This window comes from Cervus canadensis, chromosome 7 (assembly GCF_019320065.1).
Source record: "Cervus canadensis isolate Bull #8, Minnesota chromosome 7, ASM1932006v1, whole genome shotgun sequence".
Taxonomy (NCBI): domain Eukaryota; kingdom Metazoa; phylum Chordata; class Mammalia; order Artiodactyla; family Cervidae; genus Cervus; species Cervus canadensis.
In genome coordinates this window covers 47868256-47895765 of record NC_057392.1, presented here as the reverse complement: position 1 = coordinate 47895765, position 27510 = coordinate 47868256, and the positions used below count along the sequence as shown (strand labels likewise).

General features: G+C 52.9%; 1 protein-coding gene across 3 annotated transcripts; it reads left to right on the top strand.

Annotated features, from left to right (window-relative positions):
• Positions 1-754: 754 nt before the first annotated feature.
• On the top strand, positions 755-27404 carry MELTF (melanotransferrin). Of its 3 annotated transcripts, XM_043473287.1 has the most exons (16): positions 755-935; positions 2678-2832; positions 4131-4230; positions 6404-6586; positions 8217-8373; positions 9535-9602; positions 13694-13881; positions 14420-14600; positions 15381-15532; positions 17996-18092; positions 19027-19221; positions 20147-20303; positions 20405-20472; positions 22267-22454; positions 24603-24801; positions 25254-27404. In XM_043473287.1, the coding sequence occupies exons 1-16, from the start codon at positions 887-889 to the stop codon at positions 25334-25336; spliced, it is 2220 nt and encodes a 739-aa protein (XP_043329222.1). In that variant the 5' UTR covers positions 755-886; the 3' UTR covers positions 25337-27404. The 3 variants fall into 3 exon arrangements, with proteins under 3 accessions (XP_043329222.1, XP_043329223.1, XP_043329224.1); XM_043473288.1 differs by lacking the exons at positions 8217-8373; positions 9535-9602 and having other exon boundaries at positions 777-935; XM_043473289.1 differs by lacking the exons at positions 755-935; positions 4131-4230 and having other exon boundaries at positions 2728-2832.
• The last annotated feature ends 106 nt before the right edge of the window (positions 27405-27510 follow it).

The following is a 27510-nucleotide window of genomic DNA, read 5'->3' as shown; positions in this document are numbered from 1 at the left end:
CACACTTTGAGAACCACTGGCCTAGACAAACAGACAACCCACTCTTTTGTCCCTCACCTTCTTCACTCTCTTCCTCCTCTCATCCCCCTTCTTTGTCTTTTCTGCTTCCTCTTCTTTCCCATCTTTACTCTTCTTCCCATCCACCAAAGCATGATGGAATGAGCCAGGCTCTGCCAGAGACCTGGGTTCCAGTTCCAGCACTGTCACTGTCTGAATGTGCAAGGGCAATTCACTTAACCCCTCTTCAGGTCCAAGAAGAAGCAGTGAGATCCCCCACTGCCAGTTTCTCCCCAGTCAGGACCCCATCAACCTGAGGTCATCTCTGAAGCCCCACATTCTCTGTACAAACCTGTGCTTGAAGAGATGCTGGTGAATGAATTCCATTGCTTTTGAGCTTCCTTCCAGCTCATGCCCTAGAATTCTGACCTCTTCATCTTTCCAAATCTGAACTTTTCCGTCTTCAGTGGAACAAGATATTGGGGATCTTTCTAGGACAAGAGAGGGATGTTCTGGAATGAGGGGCAGACTGTTAAAGGGAGAGAGCCCTGAAACACCGGTCAGCTGGGGGAATCAGTCCAGGCCTAGGAGCACCAGGATCAAGAGAGACTAGAGAGACTACTCCACCACCCACTGCAAACCTGCAGAGGCTCCAGCAGGGGGCACCAGAGGGAAGGGCAAGGCCACCCAGGTCAGCCCAGGTGTCCAGTCGAGGGTGGGCGGGTACACGCTAGAGGCGTGGACGCCGCCAAAGCACGCCCCGGCCGCTCTTAAGGAGCTGAAGGCCAGTGCCAGAGAGGAAGGAGGGAGAAAGCGCCGCTGCTGCTGACCCTCTGGGACCCAGAAGTAGACAAAACCCGCGCCCAGCCCGGCTCCAGCTAGCTGCGCCATGCGGGGTCCCAGCGTGGCTCTGTGGCTCTTCCTGACTCTGCGCACTGGTGAGACCCCGCCGCCCGGCCCTGGGAGACGGAGCTGGGGCGGGGGTCCTGGGTTCTCCAGCCACAACTCCCACCCCCAGCCACAGGAGGGTCTCGCGGGCTGAAAAGTATGTCCTGAACCTTGTTTCCCAGGGAAGAGGGAAGACGTAGAAAGGCGCGAAGGACGACAGAGGAGGGTACTAGCACTGACCCGAGCAGACCAGGATATCTGGAGGGCTTCTTGGAGGAAGCGGTGTTGAGCTGGGCATTGAAAAAGCGAAGGTAGCCAAGGAGAGGCACGGGCAGAGGCATGGAGGCGAGAGTCCTGGAATGCGGAGAGGAGGTCCAGAGAGTGAATGCTCTTGATGCCTAGGAAGCCCAGGGAGGGTCTAGGGGCCAGAGAGGCTCTACTTTTTCCGGAGGGAGGTGGAAGAAGACTCTGAGGGACTGGAGGGGAGGAGGCGAGAGATACTGCCCTGGAGACTGCTCCAGGGTGCCCAGCATGGACAGAGGAGGGGGTGCAGGCAGGGTCTTCTCCTTTGGCAGGCCACTCCCAAGGGAGTCAGGATCCTTGACGCTGAGACTTGAGGCAGGACCTCCCAGGGAGCTGCCTGGCTGCCTGCAGGGATAGCGGGGCAGAGGCTGGTGAAAGGATGGCTTCAAGCCACTGCTCTGACCATCAGTACAGAAAATGGACCTGCCACTCCAGTCCGGGCCAGCAGTTGCTAGATCTACCAGGGTGCAGCTTTGGAGCACTGGAGAGGGGAGAGCAGTTCTACATCCCTGGGGTGGAGCTGGGGGAGGCCAAGAGGGGCAGAAGGGAGACTGGGGGAATCTGCAGTCTTCACCCTTGGAGTAGGGATGGGAAGCACAGACTGCCTTGGGAGGGTCCCTGCCTGGTGGAAATGGACCCAAAGCCTCAGGGCAGGTCTGGCTAGGAGGGTGATTAGTGGAGGAGGCTCCCTACTGGGCCCCTAGACTGGGGGCTCTCTAGAACTCTGACCTGGTCAGATCCCAGGACCCAAGAGGGTCCCCACCAGAGCAGGGGCCTAAATGGAAGTTAACTGAGGACCCTGTATCCTGACTCTCTACAGAGGTTTACTTCTAGTGCAGAAGGTATTGCCCTCATCTGCTTTCTCAGATAATAAAACAGGCTCAGAGAGGTCAAATAAGTTGCCTGAAGTCACCAGCTGGAGGAAGAGGAACTTGAGGCCAACCTGCTGACTCCCCTCCCTCCCCTTGTCGGGTGCCTGAAGCTTTGCCCACAGAGGGTGGGTCTGCCGTGGATGTAACCACCAATGTCTCCTCAGGGGGCAGCCATGACCATTTCCTGGTCTCATGCCCTAGTTCATGATGGGGGCCAGGAGCACTGCTGAGGGAGAGAACCCAGTCCAGCACTCTCTTGCTAGAGGACACAAAGACTCAAGAGGGGCAGGAACCAGCCAGTGCTCCTTCCATCCGCCAGGCTGTGCTCCAGGCCGGGGAGGGGTGGGTGAGGAAAACCCGGCTGCTGCACTGGGAGACCCTCCCTGGCCAATGCAAAGGGCCAGATGTCTGCCCCTAGGCAAGTGCAGGGAATGCATGGCCCACACAGGCTTTACAGGTGAGCCCAGCCCCTTCCCGGGCTGCAACACCTCTTTGTGTCCTAGCACCCCACAGTGGGAGGGCAGGGCTGTGGTGAGGACTGGCTATTTGTGCTGAAGGGTCCCAGAGTGGGCTGGGGCTGCAGGGGCCCGGCCTCACTGTCCCCCACCCAACCCCAGTGCTTGGCGGGATGGAGGTGCGGTGGTGCACCATCTCAGACGCGGAGCAGCAGAAATGTAGTGACATGAGCAAGGCCTTCCAGCAAGCGGGCATCCAGCCCTCTGTCCTGTGCGTCCAGGGCACCTCCGCCGACCACTGCATCCAGCTCATCACGGTGAGTCCTCTCCCTTCCGTTCTGCCCAGACAAGAGGGCTGTGACTCAGGAGGGAGCACACAACAGCCTCATTCACTGGCAAAGGTTCCCAAGTCCCCCTGCCAGGGCCGGGCGATAGAACCGCCTGAGTTTCCCTGGCAACAAGGGCCAGCCTGTTTCCTGCCGAGGAGGCGCAGGCCAGGCGCTGGGAGGCCCCGGGAGGGCCCTGCTCAGGCACTGGTGGGGAAAGGTGTCTGAGAGGCAGAGTTTCCTCACACAGAGCCCTTCTACATGGGGGACACGACCTGCCCCGCTCAGGGGAGCCCGTACAACAGACCATTCGGTGGCCCACAGCAGTTTCTCCCTCCTCCCTGGAGTTTTCTAGAACAGGGCTTGTGTCTTTTCTGGGGCAGTGGTCCTGGGTGGGTGAGTGGGGAGTGGGAGAGATTTCCTGAGAGGTGGGAGCCCTGCTAACTAGCACTGACAGTTAAGAGGCAGGACTTCAGTGCAGGACAAGGTGTGGAGGGAAACACTGGGGAGAGGAACAAGGGTCTCCCTTCCAGTTCACCCCGGGATACGCCCCCAGAGCGAATCCAGTCAGAGTCCACGTGGCCAGGGGCTTGGATCCACCGTAAGGGTGGAAACCAATTGTGTTGAACCATCATTCTATCCATGACCCCATTTGTGCTTTTTAAAACAAAAAGGAATAAACTGAACTGAAGAGAGCATCTGTAGGATTCAACCTGCATCTTAGAGAGAAAACCCAGGAAACAGGTTAGCGGTAGAGACAAGGGGTGGAGAAACAAGAAAGCGAGGGACACTCACTCTTCACTAATTTTCATTTTGTGCTCATGTTTAGCTATGTGTGTCTATTATAGTGCTTAGTCTCTCAGTCGTGTCCGACTCTTTGCAACCCCAGGCACTGTAGCCTGCCAGGCTCCTCCGTCCATGAGACTTTCCAGGCAAGAATACTGGAGCAGGTTGCCATGCCCTTCTCTAGGGGATCTTCCCAACCCAGGGATTGAACCCAGGTCTCCCTCATGGCAGGCGGATTCTTTACTATCTGAGCCACCAGAGTCCAATAAAATTAAAAATAATATAATTAGAAAAATAAGGTGAGCCCTTGGTCCTGATGAGGGGAGACTCCTGGGCCCTGGCAGGGAGGGGCCTGCAAGGCTGAACCAGGATGGGGCTCCTGGGCCAGATGGAAGGACTGTGTGCACCCCCAGGGCTATTCGGGCACAGACCGGTGGGCATCCCCGACCTCCTGGCTGAACGGCCCTGGGGCCAGGCTGCACTGACCCACGTGTTCCCAGCAGGCCCAGGAGGCTGATGCCATCACTCTGGATGGAGGAGCCATTTACCAGGCGGGGAAGGAGCACGGTCTGAAGCCTGTGGTGGGCGAGGTGTACGATCAAGGTCAGAGGGCAAGTGGGAAGGGTGGCAGGAGAGAGGAGGTCGCTCAGCGGTGTGTCATTGCTGGACTTGGCCCGACCCCACACTCCCCGAGCTGGTCAGTGGTCCTGTCCCCAGAGTGTCATGCCCCTGAGACCTGGGGGTCCCAGAAACACGAAGGGCTGACCTGAGTTTGTTCTTCCTCATTGGGGGCCCAGAAGCCCCCTGTCACCCATCAGCTCTTACTGAGGGGCTGCCCCATACCTGGTGTAAGGCTGGATGTGATAGCCAGATGAACAGGGCATCAGTGAGGCGCAGCTGCCTGCATCCCAGTGGCCTCTGTGAGATACAGCCGGAGTCGGGATGGGCTGGACAGGAAGTGGTGACCAGGAGCTGCAGAGCCCAACAGACCATGAAGGAACCCTGGTTCCGCCCTTGCTGTCTTCTTCTCTGACCCCGACGCCCTCCACCTCCTTGACCCTGACATCGGTACAGTGATCCCTGCCCTGTGACGCGGGTTCAGTGAGCGGGTCTGTGTGCCCTGACACATGGGTGCAGTCAGCAGTGTGGGTCCTGCACGCACACCACACCTGCCTCTGGCTCAGCCTGCCCAGCGCCTCTGGTCTCTCCAAGCCCGGCTCAGCTGTCCCCCAAAGAGCTCCCCTGGGCCCTCCCACCCCTGCAAAGGCCTCTCCTTCCCGTTTTTCAGAGCACTCGCTCACTCCACAAGGTCCTGTCCCCTCTGTCTGTCTGCTCTGTCCTCAGCACAGCGAGTCCCCTGAGGCGGGCCTGGTCCGCATCCTTGGATAGCCCCGGTGCCTGGTGCCCAGCACAGGGTCTCACTTGGTCACTCGGTAACTGTCAGAGGACACAGGAGTTGGCCAGCCCTGCAGACCAGCCAGCCTTTCCTCTCAATGGCCAGGAACAGCCCTCCTCGTGGGCCCCAGACACAGCTCTTCCTCTTGTAATTAATTCAACACGTTCATTGAGCACCTCTATGCCAGTCATGAGCATAGGCCAGTAAACAAGAGAGTTCCTGCCCTCACAGAGCAGGAGTCACATGGTAAATAAGCACCGAACACTTCAGTTACAGGTGTGCTGGGTGCTGTGAGCGCAGTGACGGCCATGCAGAAGATAAGGGCGGTGGGAGACCTGCTGACATAGAGCAGCAGGACGGCTTCTCTGCAGACGGGAGCTCTGAGAAAGGCCCAGGGAAGAAAGAGCTTGGTGCATTCAAGGAGCTAGAAAAAGGCCACACTGGGGAGTCAGAGGATGAGACCAGATGGGGCTCCTTAGATTGGCACAGGCCAGGCTCGGGTGTGCAGGAAATTACACCGGCTTGGTTTTCTCGAATGTAACTTCAGTCTGATCATGGGCATCTCACTGCCCCGGGCAGTCGTGTGCGTGTCCATGTGTGTGTGCTGCGATGCTCCCTGGTCATCGGACCCCATAGAGGAGTCATCCCTGTCTTGTCTGAATAGCCTCTTCCAGGCAACATTTGGTCCAGGGGACTCTTTTGCAAGGCTTAGACCCTTGCCTACCCACATGCACCCCATTCATCTGAGAGTCATCAAGTGACCAAATGAGACCCTGTGCTGGGACTGGGGCTATACAAGGATGCAGAGCAGGCCCATCTTAGGCGACTCACTGTGGCTATTTGGGATAACTCACTTGACTGATTTGGGACCACATTGCTAGTGTTTCTCTTCCAGTCTTCCTATCCTCCCACCCCCGGCCCAGCACTGAGAAGTCACTTTTTCTAATCTGGGGGAAGCCCCTGCCCTGCTCCTCCCAACTACCCTTATTCCCATAACAGGACACCATTCCCTCAGTTCCTTTAGGTTCTCCTAAGGGCCTATACTTTTGGAAAACAAAAGACTTACAGGCTACTTCTGCTTTTGGAAGACCTTGATGCGTGCAAATGTAGTGCCAGCTGGCTTGGGAAGGAAAAGGGGGAAATTAATGCATGAATTAACATCTCAGGATAATAGCTACCTCTGTACCAGGCTGGCAGAGGTGGGGTCTTGTGACGACATGTGCATTGCACCCACTTGCTATCTAGTACTAGAACACCACACACGCATGCATGAGCACATCCACACGCACCCTTCTCCCTCCTCCCTCCCAGGCAGGGTCCCAGCCTCTCTTGCAGCTTCTCCCTTGCCACCCTCACTACTCTCCTCTCTCCTCCTTCTAGAGATTGGTACCTCCTATTATGCCGTAGCTGTGGTCAAGAGGGGCTCCCAGGTGACCATCAACACCCTGAAAGGCATGAAGTCCTGCCACACGGGCATCAACCGGACGGTGGGCTGGAACGTGCCTGTGGGCTACCTGGTAGAGAGCGGCCGCCTCTCGGTGATGGGCTGTGATGTGCTCAGAGGTGAGGGCTTGGCCTCCAGAGGCTTCTCCTGCAAGGGTTCTGCATTTCCGCTCACAGGACACCCTCTCCCCAGGCTCACCTTCATGGCACCCTTTAAGTAGCAGCACAGTCCCCCCTCCCCTGGGCCTTGGGGAAACCTGGTCAGTGACATCACTCCCCCCTCTCCTGCTGGCCAGCCTGGTGTTGCACCACTTGTATTCCTGGCTGGTCGGCTCCTCCAGGCACTGGGCCCTCATCCCGGTTTCCACAGCACAGCCAAGCACAGGGCCCACAAAGCCCACCCCACGGGAGACGGTGAATCGCCCAGGAGTGCCTCGCACCTGCGGTAGACATGGTTGCTATTTCCATAAATGTGCCATCAGCTTCACAGGGTCAGAAGCTGTATTTTTTCAGGACTCAAATGAGGCTTGTACCCAGGAAGCTCACACGTGGCTAATCAGAGCCCCACATTGATTCATGGGTGGTGAGAATAGGGTTGTCCTGCAGATGAAATGTGCCCCTGAGAGTTGAGTGAGGGCAGGGGGTCCTGGGGGGCCCGGCCGGGAGCCCAGAGCCCTGGTTCTCATGCTTCAGGCTTCTTTTCCCAGTCAGCCACTGGCCATTGTGCTGTGTCAATCTGAGGTGGCCTCCGACGCATCACAACTACATTATTATCAAACTTCCTTCTTTCGGACTATAGCACACCTCAGACAGAGTTTCGGGTGTCCCCAAACCCTGTGTCCCTGAGCAGGCTGCCTCCTGGTTTGTCTGCACCGGGGTGAGCACGTCGTCTTTCAAAGCCCAGACTTTTCTGTGGGGACACATGAGTGAAAACCTTGGCTCGGCATGGCCTGCCCTCAGAAAGATTACACAATGAACTTCACTCTCCTCCCCTGCAAAATGGGGAGGTTAAGACTTACTACAATGCTGTGGTTTGGAGGACTGAGATCATGCACACAGTGTCTTTGCAGAACGCCCAGGGTCTGCGCTCGCTGCTGGGAGCTCTGTTACTATGAGCTCAACTTCCATGCCTCCCGGTGGGCTTCTCACAGTGGTGTGCACACACACACACACACAAACACACACACTACACACATGCATGCTACTTCCGCCTGCATACACATGTACACAGATACGCTGCCCTCACAGAGCGCCATGCCTAAGAACCTGGAAGCCATGTCCTCTCAAATGGTGACCAGGGGTGGGAGGTTTACCAGCCACTTGGCCCATTTATTAAATATCTACTACCCTGTGAGGATGCAGAAAGACCGAGAAAGGAACCCGCCTTGGAAGAGCTTGGTTTAGCCAAGCACGATGCAACTGGCCCAGTGTAGTACCGGCATTTACTCACCCTACATGGCACTAGGGTGTAACTGGGCACAGGATAAATATTTGCCAAGAGGGTGGACTTGGGGCCCGGGTGCTTGAAGAGGCCCCCAAATCCTGCAGATCCTGACCCTCTTCACCAACCATGCCTCCTTCTGATCGGATCCAGTTCCCCAGGTCTGCTCAGACTTGAGTCTGGAGAGTCCAGCTGGGTCCCTGGGGAGCCCAGCCCTCCTGACTACAGCCTGAGTGGCCCGAGCCCTCCCTGGAGGATGGGGCGGGGGTCTAATGCTGTGCAATTGACCCCCCCCATCTTCTCCCACAGCTGTCAGCGACTATTTTGGGGGCAGCTGTGTCCCAGGGGCAGGAGAGACCAGTTACTCAGAGTCCCTCTGTCGCCTCTGCCGGGGCGACACCACTGGGGAAGGAGTGTGTGACAAGAGCCCCCTGGAGAGATACTACGACTACAGCGGGGCCTTCCGGTGAGAGGGGCTGGGGTGGGGCCACAAGCGCTGGGGAAAAAACACCTCGTCATTGAATGGGCCCCTAGGGGAGTGGTGATGTCAACTGCATCTCATCAAAGCACCCTTTATATAGTTCATGTGCCTGGTTAGTTTAAAAACCTCAAACCAGAATATGCCAGACAGGATTTACTCATAAAATCAACATGTTTGGTATATTTAGAGAAGTAAGGGCTCAGAGAGAAGAAAATGGCAAAACTGGTCGTTTGCCGCTCCCAGGTCCCCATTCTGGTGTCTGAGACCAGCAGAGAGGATGCTGGACTGGGGCAGTGTGGCTGGGACCCCCAAGGCGTGAACTCAGGGCTGGCCTCTGCTCCTATTCAGGCTGGCCCTTTAAATCAGTGCTCCATGGAGACAAGAGTCTCTTAACTGCTTGTGGGGCCCTCCCATCTGTCAGCAAAGGAGGAAGCATGCCCGGTGGGGGCTGGCTTGGAAGCCTCCTGGTTCCCTCTCTCCACCCTGGCTACAGTGTTTCCACCTGGAACCTGAGAGCTTGCTGGTGCCCCACACCCCAGGGTGGAATAGGGGAAATAAAGTTTGGGGCACAGAGGGAGAAATGATTCTTGGTCCTCCAAGTCAGAAACTCACCCACCCTGCCTCTCCTGGAGACATGCCCCAGTCCAGTCCTGGCTTGTTTGCTGACTGTAGGGACCTGGGCTGCCTCCTTCACTGGGAAGTGACAGATGGAGGATCCATAAAGTCCTGGGCCCTTCCACACAGGGTTGTTGGTGTGGCGTGAGAAGGTCTAGCCCAATCCCCTGCCTCAGGACAGAGTCATCTTCAATACATCCTGAGCGTTAAGGTTGCCAATCAAGCAGCTGCCCTATGAGCACCTGCTCCTTTCAGGCCCCAAGCTCAGCTGCACAGAATCTACATGGATTATAAAGGATCTCTCTCTAGGGGAGCTGCTTTCTCGTCCCCGCTTTAGAGGCAATAGAGGTTAGGAAGGTTCCATAATTTGCCAAAGCCACACAACCACATAGACTGGGGAACTGGAACCCGGGTTGCATGACTGTGAAACCGATGTCTGCCAAGACCCCACCCAGCACGGCCAGGCCAGACCTCCCGAGGAGGAGGATGGCAGCTGGACCCCAGCCTGCCTCGTTGCTTCCACCTGCGCAGGTGCCTGGCAGAAGGGGCCGGGGACGTGGCCTTTGTGAAGCACAGCACAGTGCTGGAGAACACAGATGGTGAGTGGAAGGGCTGGCCCCAGCGGCGGGTTTCAGGCCCCATAAGCTCCCTGACCGAAAGAAAGAGCTGGGTCTCACCAGTGGAGCTTAAACTGCTGTGTGCACAAGGGGGCTGGTGAGCAGCTCTGCCCTGCTCTGATACATATCTGGCCGTGGGCTCATTTTCCTTGCTAAGATTGGGTTCTGCTTTTGAAAAACAAGTTTATAAACCTCTGCACTAGCTGTCATCTACTCAACCCCTTCCAGCCTTTGCTCCTTCTCCGGAAGAGCCGTCCCTTTACCTCTCAGATGAGGACTTACTAAAGATGGGTTGGTGTTATGTGTTGATCCATTATACCACTGTCATTTAAGAATTTTTAGATTTTGAAATAATTGATCTTTAGAAGAATTGCAAGAATAATTCAAAAAACTTCCATTTATTCTTTATCCAGATTCCAGCTCTGAGCATTTGCCACATGTATGTGTGTATGTGTGTGTGTTTCTGAACCATTTTAGAGTATGTTTGCTCACATCACACCCTTTAATACTTTAGTACATATCTCCTAAGAACAAGGTGTTGTGGACCTCACCACACTGCAGTTATCAAATTCAGGAAATGTAGCATGGGCATAACATCTAAGTTATAATCCATATTCCAGATTCACTAATTGTCAATTCTGTCCTTTGCCACAATTTTTTCAGGCCAGGACCTGCTCTAGGATCATGCATGGTATTTAGTTGTTAGGTTGCTTTAGTTTTCCTTAACTTCAAATAGTTTCTCAATTTTTCTCTGTTTTTAGTGACATTTTTGAAGAGTCAGGTCAGTTATTTTATAGAATGTACTCTAATTTGGATTTGCCTAAGAATCTTTTATTTTTTTTAATTGAAGTATAATTTATGTACAGTAAAACACACCCTTTTTGAAGTACTGTTCTGAGTTTTGCTAAAAATACACTGTTGTATAATCACCACCACCACAATCAAGATAGTGACTGTGGGGACTTCCCTGGTGACCCAGTGGCTAAGACTGCGCTCTTACTGCAGGGGGCACAGGTTCGATCCCTAGTCAGGGAACTAGATCCCACATGCCACAACTGAGAGCTGGCTCAGTGTAAATAAGTAAAATAGCATAAGTAAATAAATAAAATATATGTTAAAAAAAGATAGTGACTGTGGCAGACCTTTCACCCCAAAGTTCCATCATACCACTTTCTGGTCAGTCCCTCCCAACCCCTTCCCTGATGGCTATCAATCAACCTTTGTCTCTACAGTTTTTCATGTTCCATCATGTCTGATCACTGTCTTCCTTTTAAAAAAATCATTCTCTTTTTTTATTGTTATTATTTCCCTTTAAATTAGAAGGTCCATAATGTAGTCTGACATTCATGGAGGCAAATAGCATGAACCAGATTCAAGAGAAAAATGATCTGAAAAAAAGACATAGGATTGTCCCCAGAGCACGACAGTCCTATAATGAATCAAGCAAACAAGAATTTGGAAGGTGGAGAAAGAATTAGGGATGTTCAGTTCAGTTCAGTCGCTCAGTCATGTCCAACTCTTTGTGACCCCATGAACCGCAGTGTGCCAGGCCTCCCTGTCCATCACCAACTCCCAGAGTCCACCCAAACCCATGCCCATCGAGTCGGTGATGCCATCCAATCATCTCATCTCTGTCATCCCCTTCTCCTCCTGCCCTCAATGTTTCCCAGCATCAGGGTCTTTTCAAATGAGTCAGCTCTTCGCATCAGGTGGCCAAAGTACTGGAGTTTCAGCTTCAGCATCAGTCCTTCCAATGATCACCCAGGACTGATCCTTAGGATGTACTGGTTGGATCTCCTTGCAGTCCAAGTGACTCTCAAGAGTCTTCTCCAACACCACAGTTCAAAAGCATCAATTCTTCTGTGCTCAGCTTTCTTTATAGTCCAACTCTCACATCCATATATGATCACTGGAAAAAACCATAGCCTTTGACTAGACGGACCTTTGTTGGCAAAGTAATGTCTCTGCTTTTTAATATGCTATCTAGGTTGGTCATAACTTTCCTTCCAAGGCGTAAGTGTCTTTTAATTTCATGGCTGCAATAACCATCTGCAGTGATTTTGGAGCCCCCCAAAATAAAGTCAGCCACTCTTTCCACTGTTTCCCCATCTATTTGCCATGAAGTGATGGGACCAGATGCCATGATCTTAGTTTTCTGAATGTTGAGCTTTAAGCCAACTTTTTCACTCTCCTCTTTCACCTTCATCAAGAGGCTCTTTAGTTCTTTACTTTCTGCCATAAGGGTGGTGTCATCTGCATATCTGAGGTTCTTGATATTTCTCCTGGCAATCTTGATTCCAGCTTGTGCTTCTTCCAGCCCAGCGTTTCTCATGATGTACTCTGCATATAAGTTAAATAAGCAGGGTGACAATATACAGCCTTGACGTACTCCTTTTCCTATTTGGAACCAGTCTGTTGTTCCATGTCCAGTTCTAACTGTTCCTTCCTGACTTGCATACAGGTTTCTCAAGAGGTAGGTCACGTGGTCTGGTATTCCCATCTCTTTCAGAATTTTCCACAGTTTACTGTGATTCACACAGTCAAAAGCTTTGGCATACTCAATAAAGCAGAAATAGATGTTTTTCTGGAACTCTCTTGCTTTTTCGATGATCCAGCGGATGTTGGCAATTTGATCTGTGGTTCCTCTCCCTTTTCTAAAACCAGCTTGAACATCTGGAAGTTCACGGTTCCTGTATTGCTGAAGCCTGGCATTAGGGATGTATTGGGTTATAATTATTTAAAATTTTTATGATAATCTAAGGAAATCTAAGAAAGTAATTATTTAAAGAGTTGTCTGTAAAGATTGCAACAAGATTGGTAAGAGCAAAAGAGTGGTATTGACATAAATGTGCAAAGTAGTGAAGTAATATGGCTTTAATTGTCCCTAGTGAAGGAAAACAGGAGCGGCAGATTGAAATACCCAAATGATGCATTTGTCTCGGGGGAGGGCCAAGTGATCCCCCAGAATTCTATTACAAAGGTTTTGCAGCAGTTTAAAAATAGAGGAAAGTTGAGGAGTGGGGAGAGAATAACACTGAGTAATTGTTGAGAGTGCTATAAATTATCATGCAGTCATTAAAAATGACCTTTATGGAGTTTTCCAAACTATTACTTTCTTGGTTTTTTGGTTTGTTTTTAAATAGCTTTGGAGTGAATAGAGTGTTCATGATCACACAAATTATCTTTTTCCTTCCTATTATCTAGCAACGGTTTATCCTCCTCATTTTAAAATTTATAAGTCATTAAAATATTGTTATGTAGGGCCATCTGTGGTATATTTTATTGCATGAGTTACAATCCTTAAAATTAGTCTTATTAATATGCCTGTTTGGTGTTGATATTCAGTCTTATAAATGAGTTTTATGGAAAGCTTCCAGTAATGTGGAAAAATATTTTTAAATAAGTGAAAAAAAATAGGATGTAAAATTGCCTACCATGTATGGCTTTAACCATATTTTAAATGGTTAGAGGATAGAATAGAAAAAAGAATATGGAGGAAAAATACCAAAATATTAATAGTTGGAGTTGTGGGTGAAGCTTCGAGAATTTGCCCTCTTCTCTTTGGGCCACAGTTCTGGAAAATTCTGTCAGGGTTTGTTTCCACCATTGCCCTTTGCTCAGAAGTAAATTTAGTGCCAGATGGCAGTGGTGAACTCCTGATATATTTCTCTCTCATTCTCAGTTTCTCTTACTTTCTTATTCTTTTTGTCTTTAACAAGCAGTTCTGTTTATATGTGTTATTTTATTGTCAGACATCTCAAATCCATTTTATTAGAAATTGGCGACAAATTTAAAATGTAAGTAAATAGACACCTCTATAGAGACACCTGATTTTATACAGTGCAGCCACCAAGCTCCTCTTGATTCTGAATTCTGGTTTCTCACCTCCTGGTATGATTCTGAGTTCTCACTTCTTGGTGTGGTTCTGGCTCTCACTTCTTGTAAGGGTTACCTTTCACTGTGTGTCTATTGTCCATGACACCCTAGGCTCTCCCCAGGCCCCCTCCCAAGGGTCCTCAACAAGCCCCACTCAGGATAGGAGTTGGCTTATGACAGGATTCCCATCTTCCCAGGGAAAACCCTGCCCTCCTGGGGCCAGGCACTGCTGTCAGAGGACTTTGAGCTGCTGTGCCGGGATGGCACCCGGGCTGATGTCACTGAATGGAGGCGATGCCACCTGGCTCGGGTACCAGCTCATGCCGTGGTGGTCCGGGCCGACACAGATGGAGGCCTCATCTTCCGGCTGCTCAACGAAGGCCAGGTGAGTTCAGGGCACCCCACACAGCTTCTCGGGGTGGCGGGACCTTCTCATCTTTCACCAGGGTGGGGGCTCAGAGCCATCCCGGGGCCGCACCAGCCAGACCAGGGGCAGGACCCAGAGGCAGAACATGTGAGCAAATAAACAAAATGACAAAACCAATAAATGTCAAAGTACACCATTAATTAAATGTGGTGAATAGTGTTTTACTGATACTGCTGCACAGAAGAGCAGCAAGCTTCTGCCCACAGGCCACACCAGCTTAGTTAGTTTGGTTCATCCCTGCCACTGAGCTCGGCCCACTGCTTGTGCTCAGCACCACTGCACACCTGGGCCTTGAGCCATGTGTTCAGTCAGCTGAGTATGAACAGGCAGAATGCGCTGGGGAGCACAAGGGAAGGAGAAGGAGAGAGATCGTGTGGTCCTCAGAGTGGGTGCCTGGCCTGCAGGCACAGGAAGAAGGAAGCGGGAGCTGAACTAGGAAGAAAGGATTCTCCCCGCAGTACATCATCAGCCCCCACCCCTGCCCCTTGACACACAGCGTCTGTTCAGCCATGAGGGTAGCAGCTTCCACATGTTCAGCTCTGAGGCCTATGGCCAGAAGAACCTACTTTTCAAGGACTCCACCTCCGAGCTGGTGCCCATCGCCACGCAGACCTATGAGGCATGGCTGGGCCGTGAATACCTGCATGCCATGAAGGGTCTCCTCTGTGACCCCAACCGTAAGTCTACCTTTCTCTTCTCTCGCTGGCCCCAGCCTGATGATGGGTATGGTCAGGCTTGCTTGAGAGGTGGCCAGAGGAGGACACACACCCCAGGAGGTGTGTGTGCTTCTTGGCCTCAATGGGAACCTGTTTCTTCCACCTCCCTGCCTCTCATGGTTGGGGAAGAAGCATCTCTGGAGTCAAATGGCAGCACTGTACCCTGGAAACCCTACCTGCTCTGGGGGTTGGGATCCAGAACCCCAGGGTCTGTCTTGGGAAGGGTCTCTTTGCCTCTCCACCCAGTTATCAAGTCCTGTCTTTCTCCCTCCACTGTGCCTTTCTCCTCCCAGAATGCCTCACTCCTTCCCATTCTCCCATAGTGCCTCACTCCTCCCACAATGCCCCCATCCTCCCACAGTGCCTCACTCCTCCTCCTCACCACGTGGCCATGGCCCTGGTTCTGGCACTGTTTCTCACCTGGGCCCTTACAGTAGTCTATCAATGACTTCATGCCTCTAGCCCCCAGCCCCATGTATCTACCACCTACAGCCAGAGAGATGCTGTGTTAGATACATGGCAGACCTGATCTGCCTCAAGCCTTCTCACAGCCCCATGAAAGGGATTCCGTCCTCCCCTTTCTGGGTAAGGAAACAGGATCAGATGGAGAAATAACTTACCCTTATAGCTAACCATGGAAAGAAAGGGCCAGAATTTCTCTTGGGTCTGATTCCAGGCTCTTCCTGCTGAGGGCCAGCCCCTGATGCAGGCCAGTGTGATCACATGCTCACACCCACACAGGGCTGCCCCACTACCTGCGCTGGTGTGTGCTGTCCACGCCCGAGATCCAGAAATGTGGAGACATGGCTGTGGCCTTCAGCCGGCAGAGGCTCAAGCCAGAGATCCAGTGTGTGTCAGCCGAGTCCCCGCAGCAGTGCATGGAACAAATCCAGGTGGGAGCTGCATCCAGAGGGCAGAGCGGGCCAGGTGGGCAGGCAGTGGCAGTGCCTGGGATGGTCCTTACTGGCCCTCCCTCTGCCTGCCTGGTCTGGAGGATACAGGGCAGCCTGAGGAGAAGAAAGTCTTCTATGACAATGCCACAGAGAAAGAGGAGGAGGAAGTTGCCACAGGAAGTTGCCCCTTGGCAGGGGGTGGGGGGGGCCGGGAGAAGGGGGCTGTTTCCCTTGGGGACTCCTCCCTGCTGAGCAGGTGGGCCAGGAGCAGAAGGACCATGAGACTGGCCCAGCTTGGCACTGATGACCCTGTGACCTTGGGCAAGTCCTTTTCCCTTTCTGAATCTCAGTTTCCCCTTGTGCACATTGGGGGTGGGCATTGGATCATCATTTATTAAACTGCAATGCACTCAGAAATACATTTTACAATCACAATCTAGCACACAAAAAAAGTTTTCTTTCAGAGATAAACCTGTAAAAATATATATCCCCTATAGAGAGGTATGAAACCAAACAGTGCTTATCTTTACTAAGTACAATGTGTGCTAATAGATTCTGTGTATTTTATCCTAGCCTTATTTTTTTGAGCTTATCATGGCCCATTAAATTGATTAAGCCTTCATTTATATGCCTGCCACCTGTAGTTAAAAGCACTGACCCTGGTCTTGAGACCCATTCAGCTCTGTCCTGCTTTGCTTCTCTGACTGGAGACTGAGGCCAGGAGTAGCAAGCAGCCCCATGGCCCTGCAGTCAGGGCTGAGGTCCTACTGTGGTCACAGGGGTCTCCTCTGCTCCTGGACTGCTTCCCTCCTCTTTTTTAAGATCAACTAGGGTGGGGCCTGATGGTGAGGAGCCCTTTTCAAGGTGGTCCCCGAGTGCAGGCCAAGTCACATGCCCTGGGGTGTCCACCCTGCCCCAGCCAGGCAGCACATCGACTTGAGAAGAGGCAAGCGGACAGGAATGACACGGGGCCGGGATTGTGACACTAACACTCTCATAGGCACTCACTTCCCACGTACCCCGCACTGTGCTAAGCCTTCACGTGGGTGACCTCAGTTAATCCTCACGATGACACTTGTGGGGTGGGTATGATTACTATCAGAGGTGGAGAATGAGGCTAGGGGAGGCTGAGGAAGTAACTTGCTCCAGGACACCCAGGTCAAGGGTGGGGGAGCCTCTCTCCCCAGAGGTTGCCTGGAGCCTGATATGGTACTGAGGGAGGGGAGGCCAGCTGGAATTGGGGAAGGGAGATTCAGGGGTGGGGACTCTTCTTTTCCGAGTCGTGGGCAGGCTGTCCTGCGGAGGAGTGGCTGGTTCCAGGGGCCCCAGACCAGGCAGAGCTGCAGGGAGATGCAGCTCTCACCAGGCACAATTCCTCTCTCCATCTGAGCTCACAGAGGGCCACAGGAGGAAAGGACTGGCATTAGGGGGGTCCTGAGAACCCCAGCAAAAGGCTTAGAGATCCTCAGTTCTAAGGCTGTCAGAGATGATGTCCAGTATAGCTCTAATATCCATTTCTTGCCCGACCACAGTGACTTAGGCAAGCAGGGGTCAGCTGGCCTGGGCCCTGGGCTGTGGCTTAGGGTCTGGGTTCCTCCTCAGCATCATGATGGGTAGAAGGTCTAAATGGGAGGGAAGGGGTCCCCCAGAGAGGCCCTCCTAGGCTCAGAATATCAACATCACTGCCTTTATTCTGTCATCATAACTTCACACCTCAGCCCTGGACCATGGGGGGCACCTTCCTGAAGTCCCAGTATCCCCTCTCTCCCTGGGCCCCACCTGCTTCCTTGGGGTATGGCTTGATTATCAGTTAATCTCTTTGCAGGGTCTGAGGAGCCACCTGTCCAGAGGCTTCAGAATGGACAAGTGGGGATGGGGCACAGGTGACCAGAGGGCTCTAGAGGTCTCTGAGGGGGGGCGGACCTGGGCTACTCCTGAGGCAGGGCTCTATCCCTCAACCCTGGAGCCTCCTCCCATAGACCCTGAGACTGTCTTCTTTTCAGACCTGGCTCGTTCACCCATTCACGCACACATTTGAGAAGTGTGTAATGCACTCATGCTGTGTGCCAGTCCTTGGCCAGGTTCTGGGGATGCAGTGCAATGCCCAGGTTTCTGAGGCTGGCAAGCCATGGGGAGACCCACATGGAGCACGAGAGCAGGTACTGTGCTAGGTTCTGCTCAGAACAGGGTCTGGCAACAGGAGACCCTCAGAAAACATTTGCTTCAAGATTGAAAGACACCCATGAATGGGAATGCTGATGCTGGATGGTTTCAGGTCTCTGGTCCTCCAAGCACTCTTACAAGGAGAGGAAGGGGCAGATGGGGCAGGATTGGGTTCCCAGGGGAAGGGAGCCTGAGGCCAGAGTTCCTGAGAGACCCAGCTTTGGCACCTGTCAGATCCCAACACCCAGAGCTGTCTGGGGACCCACCTCAGCTTGACCACTCTTTCTGTCCCCTCTGCAGGCTGGGCAAATTGATGCTGTGACCCTAAAGGGCGAGGACATTTACACAGCAGGGAAGACATATGGCCTGGTTCCAGCAGCCGGGGAGCACTATGCCCGTGAGTGCAGGTGCCAGGCCACTGGCCTCAGTAGGGAGGTGGTTGATTTTTTTTTTTTTTTTATAAAAACTTCCCTAAAAGAGTCTTTCTCCCAGTTGCTGTCTGTCACAGGCAAACCACTCTGGCCCCAGGCACAGTGTACCCACCCAGTCACTGGAAGTCTGGCAGGCCTTGGCGAACTTTCTGTGAAGGGTCAGAGAGTAAACACTTCAGGCTCTGCAGGCCACATACAGACTCTGCTGCATGTTCTTTTTTTAAACAACACTTTAAAAATATAAAAATTATTTTTAGCTTGCATCCCAGGCTGTACAAAAACAGGCTGAGTAATTTGCCAGGGTCTGAACTAGAAAGCCTCCATGGCCTCTTCCATCCAGACGATGTGGCTAATGACAGGTGGCCCAGGACCCACATTCCTGTCAGCTCATGAGCACCTTTTCAATGGGCGGGGCCCAGGTGCTCTGTCCCTAGGTCTACTGACCTCAGGTCTACTCCACTTGGACATGAGAACTCTCTCATCTTAGGGAAAGTGCATCTGCAACCCTAGCTATGCCTCCAGTTTTCTCCCAGGAGGTAAGAAAAATACCTCCTGAGTGTAAGGAAAGAAAGAAATTCTTCTGGAATTTCAGCAGTTGGAGCTGCTGAAAAGTGGAGCCCCACAGGCTGCCCCTCAGCAATGAGGGGACACGCAGAGGTCTCGCTGCCAGATACACTCTCTGAACACCCACCTGGCTCTTAGCCTGGGCGCTCTTGAGCCCGGGCAGCCAGGGTCTGACAGCAGTGGGGAGCAATGTGTGGGGCCAGAGCCACTGCTCTGATGTCAAAGCAACTGGAGGGAACAAATTGGAGGGAATGGATTGCAGGCTCTGGCCCTGGCCTTGCTCAGCCGAGGCCACTAAGCACAGATGAAGGGCCTCACTGGTGTCCCTTCCCCCAGCGGAGGACAGGAGTAACTCGTACTTCGTGGTGGCCGTGGTGAAGCGGAACAGCTCCTATGCCTTCACCCTGGATGAGCTGCGGGGCAAGCGCTCCTGCCACCCGGGCTTCGGCAGCCCCACGGGCTGGGACATCCCTGTGGGCGCCCTCGTGCAGAGGGGCTTCATCCGGCCCAGGGACTGCGACGTCCTCACAGGTACCGCCCCCCACAGAAACATACACATGCAAGCAAGCTCTTCTTGGGGGTTCACTGGGGTCAGGGCCAGTTCTGAGGGTTGAGGTCCTCTCCCAGCAGGACCCCAGAGAAGGCAGCCCCAGAGAAGTTTCCTCTTCCTCCTTGACGTGCCTCTTGCTCTCGGGAAGGTTGGGGAATATTCTTGGCCACACCCAGGACAATGGTGTCTGGTTCTGTGGAGGGTACCAGGGCCCCTACCTAGTTACTCAGAGTGGAATATTTCTAGGGGGGGTGGGGGGCAGGCCAAGTGCATTGGCTCTAGGCCTGGTTCACACTGTCCTGGCTCCTACGCTGTCTAGTCCAGTCACCGGGCATCTGGGGGACCTTGTTGGGAAGTGGCCAGCCATCTATATAAGTGCTGAAGAAGACACGTTTACCCAGCACCTACCATATGCCATAGGCAGGGCCCTCCCTGGGTGTTAAATCATGCACATTCATGGTGCGAGGAAGGCAGGAGGAAGCTGGCTGCACACACACCTCTGTCCCGGCTGGCACGTTGGAGGAAAATAACATCTTTTTTCTAACCACCCACACAAGCACATGTAAGGTGTTAGGACTGGCTGCTCCCACTCCCAGACAGCTGGGCAGTTGCTCTGACTGGAACAGAAGAGTTTATGAGGTAGTGAGATCCCTGTCCCTGAGGGAGTTCAAGGGAAAGTGGGTTCTTCTACCAGAGGTTGTCAGTGAGGGTTCTCATATCTAGACGATCTCTGCATTCCCCCATCCCTGTGATCCTCACAGGAGGGGACGTGCCGCTCTGAGCTGGATGGGCGGGAGCAGATGGGTGTCCTTGAGCCATAGCCCCAGGCAAGGGGGGCAGATCTGTGGGGGAGCAATCGCCCTCTCTGCCGTGGCCCCTGAACACAGCCCTCTCCCTCTGCCCCAGCGGTGAGTGAGTTCTTCAGTGCCAGCTGTGTGCCCGTGAACAACCCCAAAAACTACCCCTCCTCACTGTGTGCACTCTGCGTGGGGGATGAGCAAGGCCGCAACAAGTGTGTGGGCAACAGCCAGGAGAGGTACTACGGCTACAGTGGCGCCTTCAGGTACCCGGTGGGCTGGGGCCGGGTGGCAGAGGGGGGGTCCTGGGGCCAGGGGCCAGGATGGGACCTCCTGCCAATACCTGTCTTGATTTCTTGTGTGGCAGGTGCCTGGTTGAGAATGCAGGGGACGTTGCCTTCGTCAAGCACACGACAGTCTTTGACAATACAAATGGTATGTGTCAGCCCTGGGACATGACAGAGCCAGACTGGTAGGGCTCTTCCCCATCTCCAGCAGAATCTAGCACTAGATGTTGCTGGGATTGCAGGCCAAGTGGCAGCAGGGAAAGACTGAGTCTAGAAGGCTCTGCCCCTTGGGGAGCCCAGGAGCCCAAGGGCCAAACAGTAGGAACAGGCCTCAGGCTACACATCCAAGTGCACAGGTCACCTGACAGTCTATTTCTCTGGAAGCCAAATTCCCATTCTACCAAAATGGTAGACACTCAGTCAGTTTGGAGAAACCCCTTCCAGGGTGTTTACATGGCACCAAGATGTGTGGATAGGGTGGCAGGGACCGCTCGCCCCAGGGTCATCAGTTCACATTAGCATCTTGTGTTTGTTCCTGAGGATGTCAATGCCACGTGCAGGGAAGTCACTCTGCAGCCCTGAGGTGTGTGAGGCAAGGCATGCCCCCCATTCACATCATAAGGTGGAATTTCTCTGGAGTCACCTTCCTGGGCTCCACTGGGGAGAAGAGGCCAGGACCTCTGCTCTGGGACCCCAAAGCCCCCACCTGAAGTTCTACTGTGCTGCAGGCCTGTACATCACTCCCCTGCCCCATTCTGTTCTCCCTCCTTGGGGAATCTATGCATTTTGAAAACTGGAAACTCTTTCCCTTCAACATTTTTTGTTTGCATTTTCTGTATACCCTGCCTACACCCCAGACTTTGCAACCCCAAACACTGGAAGCTAAGTCTTCTCCACTCTCTCCTAATACATCTCTTCCCAGGAACTCAGGGCAGAAATGCAGAAGGCCTGAAGGGAGGTGGAGATTGGTGAAGGGAAAGCAAGACATGCAGGGAAAAAATATCAATCAGTATTTCAAAACTCAGAACCCACCATGCCTATGAAAGTCACTAAGGCTGAAAACCAGTTGCCTCAACAGAGCTGGAAGGGTTCCAGGCCCTGTTGTCATAACCCCCTCGCCTGCCAACCACCCACCAACAGCTCTGGGAGTCATCCCCCAGAAGGAGGATGGTTCTGTGGAGGGTACCTGGGTACCCTGCCTGGTCCCAGCCTGTGCCCTCTGTGTCCTGGGCTGGGGGTTCACGGAGGAGACAGGGCCCTTGCGAGGTTCACCTGCGGAGAGGCACCCAGTTCCCAGATCCACTCAAACGTTTTTATCTCTACTCAAGGACCCACCTGGAGTTCCTCCTGGAGATAGAAAGGCAGTATATACTAAGTGAATATACAAAGGCACAAAATAAACGTGATTCCTGAAAGTAGTGTTTGTCAGGAAGCCTTTGGACCAGTCACCTGCATCAGAATTACTGAGTTACTGGTTTAAAATGCAGATTCCTGGGTCCCATTCTAGCCTACCTGATGAGATTCTTTGCAAGAAAGGGTATTTGAAATGGCCTCTTATAGATCAACAACACATGATGTTTTACTCCGTCTGGCTTGAGAACTTCAGCTGTTAGGGGAGAGTCCATCATACCCTCAGGCCTGAGACCTATGACACAGAGATGGAGTTCTTTGCCTGGGAGTGATTAAGAGCCTGTTCCTCCATCTGTAAAATGGGAGTGATTATATAGTTCATTGCTACATAGTATATGCTTCTTATTCCCTACAAATAACATTATAAGCCCAGCTGGGTTCTCTCACTCAGGTAATAGAGCAGAGCAGTTGAGGAACGAAGAGGGTTGGGGAGCTGGCCAGATATCACCACCCCTCCCCAGTCGAGGACTTGGGGTCCCTGAGGAGAGCAGTCTCTCTCTATCCTCTCCCTCCCTCTGCTTCATCCCTTCAGGCCACAGTTCTGAGCCCTGGGCTGCTGAGCTCATGTCGGAGGACTACGAGCTGCTGTGTCCCAACGGGGCCCGGGCCGAGGTGACCCAGTTTGCAGCCTGCAACCTGGCACAGATACCATCCCATGCTGTCATGGTCCGGCCGGACACCAACATCTTCGCTGTGTATGGCCTGCTGGACAAGGCCCAGGTGAGCGAGGGCAGGAGCTGCCCCACTGGGTGGTTTGCGGGGCGGGGATGGTGACAGGGGCGAGCCAAGCCCCTCGGTCACCTCAGTCTACCTGGAGCAGACAGCAGGAGAAACTGAGGAAATTCTGGGGAATTTCTCAGAAATTCTGTGAATGTCACTTAGTCAAGGCCATCCCTCTAACCACTGTCCCCTCTGTCTCCTGCATCATTAATTTTCCCTTCTCAGCCAGACCATTCCCACCAACATATAAACCTGCTATTATTTCTACCATCCTGTAAAAACAAGTGAACCTTCTCTTGGTCTCACATCCCCTTATAACCATAACCCCACTCCCTTTTACAGCACAATTCTTTCACAGAGCCATCTCTAGTCTGGAGTCATCAATTCCTCCTTTCCTGGTCTCCCTTAAGGATGGAGACTACTCCAGACAGGCCCCACCAGTGTGCTGAGACTGCCTTGGTCAAGGTCTCACTGACCCATCTGCTAAATCCTGTGGCTGTTTCTCAGTCCACGTCTCCCTGACCTCTCAGCAGCACTGGCTGTAGCTCCCTCTTCCAGAAGTTCATCACCCTCCTGAATGCAGTTTCCCCCTTGGCTCCCCAGGCCCCATGCCCCATGCCTGCCTGGCTCTCCTGCTACCTCCCCAGCCTCTCCTCCATCTCCTTTGCTGGTTCTTTCTCATTTCCCTGGCTGGTAACCACTGGTGTGCCCCCAGGGTTCATCCTAAGCCCTCTTCTCCGTCAGCACCTATACCTCTATTGATCTCATCCAGCCCCAGGTCACTAACTACCATCCGTATACTGATGGCTGCTAAGTATACATCCTCAACCCTGCTTCAGTCTAACCCTTTAATCTCAAACATGCATCTTTGGCAGCTGCCTATTTGACACTTCCATTTCTAACAGGCGTCTTGACTTGAACAAGTCAAAGTTGGACTCCTCTTTTTCCCTCCATCTTCCCCATTTCAGTGAATAGCAGCCTCAGACTTCCCATATCCTCAGGAGTCAGGTCAGACTCCTGTCTTCCTCTCATGCCCTACTTCCAGTCCATCAACAAATCCTATTGGCCACACTTTCAGAACACATCTGAAATTTGAACCCAGGCCATCTGACAATACTGCCCCAGGTTCCAAACCTTCCCCTCTACACACCCCCAACCTGATAGAGACTGAAATTGACCTCATTTCCCTCCATCAATAAGCACCACAGACTTGCAGAGCCAGCTGACCCTCCAGGCCGGTTCCTAACCTTGGAAGTGATGTTTAATCTCATCTTTCCTACGGAATCCCTCTGTCTCAGGGGTTCTTAACTCTGGGTCTGTGGGCTTCCCCAAGGGTCCCGAAACCCTCTGAAGTGATGTGGGGGAAGAGCCCTGTTTGGATGTGCACTTTTCTGAGGAGAAGACTGAGAGCTTTCATCAGATCCTTACGAGGATCCATGAGTCCCCCCAAAAGATCAATAGCCACCTTACTCTTTCTTTCCCCCTTTACCAGTATTTGAAGGCTGAAGTGGCATTTGTCCATGTTCTTCTGGTGTCCTGTATGTATTCCTCATTTCTCACATCCCTTCTGGCCTTTTTACTGACTGTCTCAGGTCAGGAGCCATAGCACACTTACCCTGAGAACCCTCAACAGGGAAGAAAACATCTCCTCAAGAACTTCTTGGGTGTGAGGAGGGTGGGTTAGTAAAGGATATTCAACTTACCTAGTACTTTCTTAGCACTGATATCAGAATGAATGGCTCTCTTATGAAATCATTTTGGTTGGGGATAAAGGATACCCATAAAAAAGAATGAGGAAGCCTGGTAGAGAAGGATGAAGAATGCTGAGCAGACTTAGCAGACCCCTCAGTAATCTCATCCACATCCTCTCTCATTTCTGAGTCTTTCTTCCTGTGAAGGCTCAGGCTTCAATATCCAAGAGCTGGTTTAGTGTGATGTTTCTGGATGGCTGTCTTACTGTGGTGGCTCTGGTTATCTCGTACTCCACATCAGCTTTGGTGACAGAGGTCAATGAGTCGATGATTTTAAAGCAGAGTCTTGGCACCTGACTTTCCTTGCTCCTTGGTACTTAAAGCAATTAGTGGCAAGTGATACCCAGGTGACCATCTGTGAGCCCAGATGCAAAGCAGATCTGCTGTGTGCTTCCAGGACCTCTTTGGAGATGACCACAATAAGAATGGGTTCAAAATGTTCGACTCCTCCAGCTATCATGGCCAAGATCTGCTTTTCAAGGATGCCACCATCCGGGTAGTACCTGTGGGAGAGAAGACGACATATCGTGACTGGCTGGGCCCCGACTACGTGGTGGCTCTGGAAGGGATGCTGTCTCAGCAGTGCTCAGGCACAGGTAGGGCAGGCTGGCAGGGTCACACCCCACAGAAGAGTGGGCACAATCCCCGGGGAATCCTCCCAAGCCTTTCTCCCCAAACCTTGAGTGAACTGAAGGGTGCTCTGCGTCTTTGCAAACGATCAAGATGAAGTGCCCTGAGAGGGCCTGAACAGTTATAGCAGAAACACTGGCTGTGGAATCCAGACAGACCTGGATAATGAATATAAATGTTAAAAATAATCATCCAAAGAGGATTCAGGCAACTGCATAAATATACATGTTGTGTAATTTTGAAAGAAATTAATATGTAAAGAAACCAGGGGAAAGAAAAATTGTAATAGGGTAGCAAGAGGGAGCCTAGAGTGAGTTTAGTACACAAAAATACGCTCCATCTAGTCCTGCACATGAGTGGCAGTGGGCCACAAACACAGCTCCTTCAAGGCCCTAACTGTCTGTGTTTAATCCCTCAGCGACCGCAGCCTCCAGGGTCTCCCTACTCCTACTGCTGCTCCCGCTGGCCCTCACGGCCAGCTTCCTCCAGCCCTGCCTCTGAAGCATCTCTGGGCCAGCCTTGCCCTCCTTTGGAATGGAAACCTATTCAGAAATCTCTCTAAATCAGGCTGTTCTCCTCAGTAAATCCGGTTAACACTGCTCAGAGAAAAAAATGTGTGATGGGAAAGGAAGCGTGAAAAACCAGAGCTCCTCAGGGCTGCGATTCCGACACTGAAGTTTCTGTGATTGCTTCAAAGTGGAATAAAGATGAATGTTAAAGCAAAGTGCCCCCAACTGGGCTGAGCGGGTCCCTCCTGCTGGAACCCAGCCTCTGCCTCCCAGGCACCACCTGTCCCTCCGCTACCTGAGGTGGCGCGCTGGCCCGCCTCCAGTCACGCCCCACCCACAGGCTGGCACAGCCGCTTCCCTGCAGGTCTGCAGGCTCCCACCACACGGATCCTCAGCAGCCTCGGGTTTGGAAAAGACCGGTTGCCAAGGAAACGGGCTGAACCTGAGCTTCCCACATGGCCCTCTCTGCTGGAACTCGCCCTGCTGAGCCGCCCAGGGGGGCCTGGTGAGATGACAGGCCTGCCGGCCCCTCCCTGCCGGTTCCCACCTCCTCCTCTGGGGAGTGGACACCGCACCCAGCACCTCCCGTCAGCCCCCGCTCCGTCTGTCCTCTGGACTCCCTGTTCCAGCCTCCCTCGTGAGGATGCTGTGTGTCTGTCCACTGAGGCAGTACCTGATGAGGCTGGAGCCAGGCCCTCCAAGGAGGCAAAGCTTCTGGGCACTCACAGCCCTTTGTCCTTGCCTTCTGTGGCTTGGCATGGCCAGGACCGCCGGACCCCTGATTGTGCTGGGCTGGGGAGGCCAGGGCTGGACCCTAGGGATGAAGTCCTCAAGGGTCCTGGGGCAATGGAAATGCTTCTCAGAATTTTTACTAGGTAAGGGGCTTCATGCAGGGTTGGAGGTCTAAAATCTTGCCTAAATACCTGTCTGTGGTAAGAAGGGCAGGCCTCAGAACAAAGCATGTTCTGTGTGCCCTGCCCTTTGGTGGTTCAGCCGCACCAGGCTCTGTCCTGGGGCTCAGCCCCGTCAGCAGGAATCCCCACTCCTGCGTTTCCTCCTCTTTGGCTCCCTCACAGTTTATCCATTCCTGCCCTGCTGTGATGTCCACCACTCTGGAGCTACTCCTGTACCTCTGGCAACAGTGGTTTCCTCCAAATTAAAGGGTTCAGCCTCTGAACCCTTTGCCTCTGAAGAGCTGGGGATGGGGAGATGCCATTCTGTTTGTCAAAGGAGCCTCAGGCCACTGAGGGGCTGAGGGGAGTCCTGGCTCCTCAGGTGTGAACACAGGGTCTCTTCCTCCCAGCTGTCCTCTGACTGGGCCCGAGGGCCGCTCATTTCAGAGAAAGGCTCCATCCTCCCCATCCCCTTCAAATCAGTGGAAAGTGCTGGGAGAGGGTCTCCATTATCGTCATGGTTGTTTGGAGAGCAGGAAAAAGTTCCCCGAACTGCCAGCTCTTACTCTGAAATCTGCTCCCTTAAAAAAAGTGAAAAGAAGAAACGAGAGCAAGCCACCTTCGTCAGCAGACTGGGAGCCGCGTGGGCCTGGAGCTATTTGCATCTCCGTCTGCGGGGGCCTCGGGGATGCTGATGACAGGCTGGGCTCCCAGTGCTTCGCCCCCACCTGTGGGTGTTGAGATGGATCCCTTCCATCCTCAGCGGAGAAGGAGGCCGCTGGCAGTGTCCTGACCACTGTCACGCCGTCCTGAGGAATCCTGGCCCCCACCCACTGTGAGAGGCCAGAAGGAGCTGGCCTCAGCTACCAAGCTTGTACCCTCTTCTCTGAAGGAGCAAAATAATTCTTCTCTGACTTGATGATTGTTTGATTTCTTTTTTTTTTTTTTTTTCCAAACGGAGATTTGTGCAGTGAGGAGTGTATTACCATGTGGCCATCCTGGGCCAGTGTGCTGCCCAGGGTGTGAGGCTGTACCATGAGCCCCTCGAGGGTATGACCTGCCTGAGTGCTGGGTGACTTCTGTCAGGTAACACCAAGAGCCACCACTTTGTTAGCACTCATGAAAGACATTGGTTTCTTCTTTTAAATAAAGCCAAACAACCCTGCACTGGCTGAGGCTTGCATTCTGATAGAAAACTGCTGATGATGGTTCACTTTTTTCTTCTTAGGTGGTCAGAGGTCTGCAAGCCCCAGGTCACCCCCTTACCTCCCAG